The 3,311-nt window shown below is 42.3% G+C and overlaps 1 protein-coding gene across 4 annotated transcripts in view; it reads right to left on the bottom strand.

Annotated features, from left to right (window-relative positions):
- Cep112 (centrosomal protein 112) overlaps positions 1-3,311 on the bottom strand; it is a 722,997-nt gene that overhangs the window by 381,740 nt on the left and 337,946 nt on the right. For all 4 annotated transcript variants that reach the window (XM_012514508.2, XM_023714104.1, XM_023714105.1 and 1 more), the window contains one exon: positions 815-950. In XM_012514508.2, coding sequence (XP_012369962.1) covers positions 815-950 — 136 coding nt within the window. The remainder of the gene's footprint in view (positions 1-814; positions 951-3,311) is intronic.

The following is a 3,311-nucleotide window of genomic DNA, read 5'->3' as shown; positions in this document are numbered from 1 at the left end:
ATTCTATATATGCACATACATGAACATTATGAGTATATAAAAGTATAAACGATTCTAAAATAGTCATGCAGAATTAATTCTACTAGTTTTCACAGAGGTGGTGAAAAGACAGTGACATGACAGACATGAGTAGGAAAATTCCACTTACAACATTTTAGTTTACATAAGCAGTACTAGCAATTGATGATCCTTAATGAATATCTACATGCTTGCAATAATTTCTTTCTTTATAATTTAAAAAACTTTCTCTGAACAAAAACACCACTTAACCTATGCAAGAATAACAGGCAGATTCTAACCTCCTGAACTGTGAGTTGAAAATACCTTTCTGTAAATGATTGCTACAACACTATTTCACATGCTTTACTTCACAGAACATAGAGGACCAGAAATGGTCACCTGTAGCCCACACTCCACAGATACAGTATGACTGGGAGTAGAGGTTTTTTCCTGTAGACCCATCCTCCCGGAAGAGATTATATTTTTGCCATTACTATATCCATAGAAAAGACTTCTTCATTCCCTTTTTGTTTTCGCAGTGCTGGAGGCCAAGCCCGGGTCCTCACGCACGCTGGGCAAGCACTCTGGACACTGAGCTATGCCTCCAGCCTGCAGAAAGATCTTTCAAGTGATGACTCTGTCATGAAATCAAAGCATAACATACCTTCTCATTCTGAATCTCTGACCCAACTGTAGGGCTAATTTTGATAGCTTCTTTTAAAGAAAGTGAAATATCTCTATCTCATAGAAGATGAGAACGTGCCTTCCTACCGAGAGACGGACTTTCACAAAGGACAGTGTGGTTCCCTCTTACCTGCTCTTTCATTTCAGCATAGACCTTTTCTGAGTTCAGTTCCACCTGCCGCTTAAATTCTTCTAGAGCAGCATCCGCCTGCTGGGCCTGCAACCTCTGAACTTCAGTCACACGAGTGAGCTGCTCCTCTCTTTCCCTAGGAAAGTTCAGAAAAGCTTCAGAAATGAAGTTCAAAAGAAGTAGGCTCCAGCCAAAGAAAAATATTTAGCATCTCTAAAATGAAATTCAGATTGACATTTTCTTATCCAAATCATACAAAATTTTCCTTTAAAATGTTGGCAATAAAGTAATCTGTCTGGGGAAAAAAGAGCATATGCACATCATACACTGTTCAGGACCTAACTCCTCTCAAAGACTTCCATAAAAATAAAATTATAAAATCATGTGTTTCAATCAACTGGTGAACAGAAAAACAAAATGGGTGGTACATCCATACAATGGAGTATTAGTCAGCATTAAAAAGGAGTGCGATCCCGTTATTCTACAACGTAGATGAAGCTTGAAAACATTAAGATACAAGAAAGGAACCATACATAGAAGGTCACTATTTCATGATTTCATTTAGGTGAATGTGGAAATAGCAAGTAGATTCGCTGTTGCTAGGGACCAGGGCGCTGCTGTATGCAGTCAGGGGATTTCTTCTGTGTAACAGGCATGATCTAGAATTAGTGACAGTGGTTGCATATTCTTGCAATTATACCAAATCCACCAAACTGTGTGGAGAGATTTAGGATGTATGGATTATATCACTTAGAAAAAAAAAATAGTAGACAGTGAAAGGTGCCTATCTACCAGCAGCTGATCTGCCAGTGGGTGGTCAAAGCAGAAGAGGCAACATGGTGGCCTAGAATTATTCCACTGTCAGCAGTAGACTTGCCCAAAAGATGCCACTGCATCTTCCCAGGCCCAAACTGCTACCATGTCAAAGGGGCAAAAAGCAAAACAAAACCTGTTTTGTTTTGCATCTTCATAGAAAAATAAAGGCTTTGGGCTGTAAAGGCACACAAATTCCTAATAATTAGCATTGAGTTCTGACTAGGTGCTGGGCACCAAGAAAAATATTTTTATGCGTCTTTTTCTCTCTTATTTTCTCAATAATCCTGCAAAAAAGTTTATTCTATCCTTTCTTTTATGGCACAGCAAACTGGGGCTTGGACACATTTTCAGGATGACCCCCTCACCAACTGCTCAAGCCAGGAACCCAGCGTGGGCAGGCCATTGCTCGAGCTGCTGTCGTCCCCCATGCTATGCGGCTCTTCTTTTTCAGAGGCCCTACGTGACACTAACTGGGCTTGCTGTCTGTAGGGGCTTCACTGCACTATGTCATATACGTGTGTGTAGCATAACATCCCCTTACTACTAACACTGAAGGGTACTGGCAGATGGAGTCACTTACTTTGCCCAAAGCCAATTTTAGGGAAGTATAATGAGGTGAAAAGACATCAGGAAACCATCCTGCCAATTGTCTTTTAAAAGATGACTGAAAAGCAATGTGAGCTTTGTAGGGTTGCTCAAATCTATATTTAAAGATTACTCTCTAAAATACATAAATTCTAGCTTTCCCTTTAAGACCATATATCTAAAACAAAATAACCAAAATATCAAACTGCCACCTCACCAAGTTGAAACTGTCCTCTTCCAGGTGTCTGCTTTGCAGGCATAGCCACCATTCCTACAACCCTAAGTACCAAGCACTGCCTAAGGTGGCTGATGCCCTGCATGGAAAGGAAGCTGTCCTCGATCAGGAGTCAGGAAAGGGATTATCTGGCTTACTGCACTTTACAGCAGCAGGCTCAGCTTCTAGAATTCTTTGAAACTTTTTCTTTGAGTCATCTATTTTAATGAACAAGAAACTGAATATCTTATTATCTACTATTTTTTTTACATATTGTTAAAACAAAATGTCTTCAATGTTAACTGACTACTAAGTTCCAAAACCTTAATATTATTAGTTTTATTACTAATATTAGCTAATAATAGTGTTGCTAATAATAATAATAACAACACAGACCCAGTCCTAGCCCAGGTCTGGTGAGTGTGTGGGACAGCTTCTGGCTACCTTGCGCCGGCGGGACCTATTACAGCTCCCAGCCCAGGCGAAGCATGGGTGAGACCATCTTCCACCCCCTTGGGACGCCCACCACCACTCCGCAGCACCTCCCCCACCCAGCCCACCGAGTAGGAATTTCTGCCACGTTCCGGGAACCCCCAGACCCAGTTTTAGCCCAGGTCCGGAGAGTGTGTGGCAGAGCTGCTTCTCCCTCCTACTCCACCTTGTCCCCTCCAGGCTCAGCTCAGGCCTGGCATACAGGCGTGGGGTGTAACCCTGCAGCTGCAATCCCTGCAGAGAGTGTAGAGGATACAACCAACAAGCTAGTCCAGGAGCAGAAAATCTTGCCAGAGGGGCACAACAGGTTCACCCTCAAGGGCAGCAGCAGGAAGGAGCTGAGCACAGCAGCCAGACCCAAGCCAGGCACAGCTGGATAAAACCAAACTT

The sequence above is a fragment of the Octodon degus genome, unplaced genomic scaffold (genome assembly GCF_000260255.1).
Source record: "Octodon degus isolate 3935 unplaced genomic scaffold, OctDeg1.0 scaffold00033, whole genome shotgun sequence".
Lineage (NCBI taxonomy): Eukaryota > Metazoa > Chordata > Mammalia > Rodentia > Octodontidae > Octodon > Octodon degus.
This window is presented reverse-complemented; position numbering and strand designations above follow the sequence as displayed.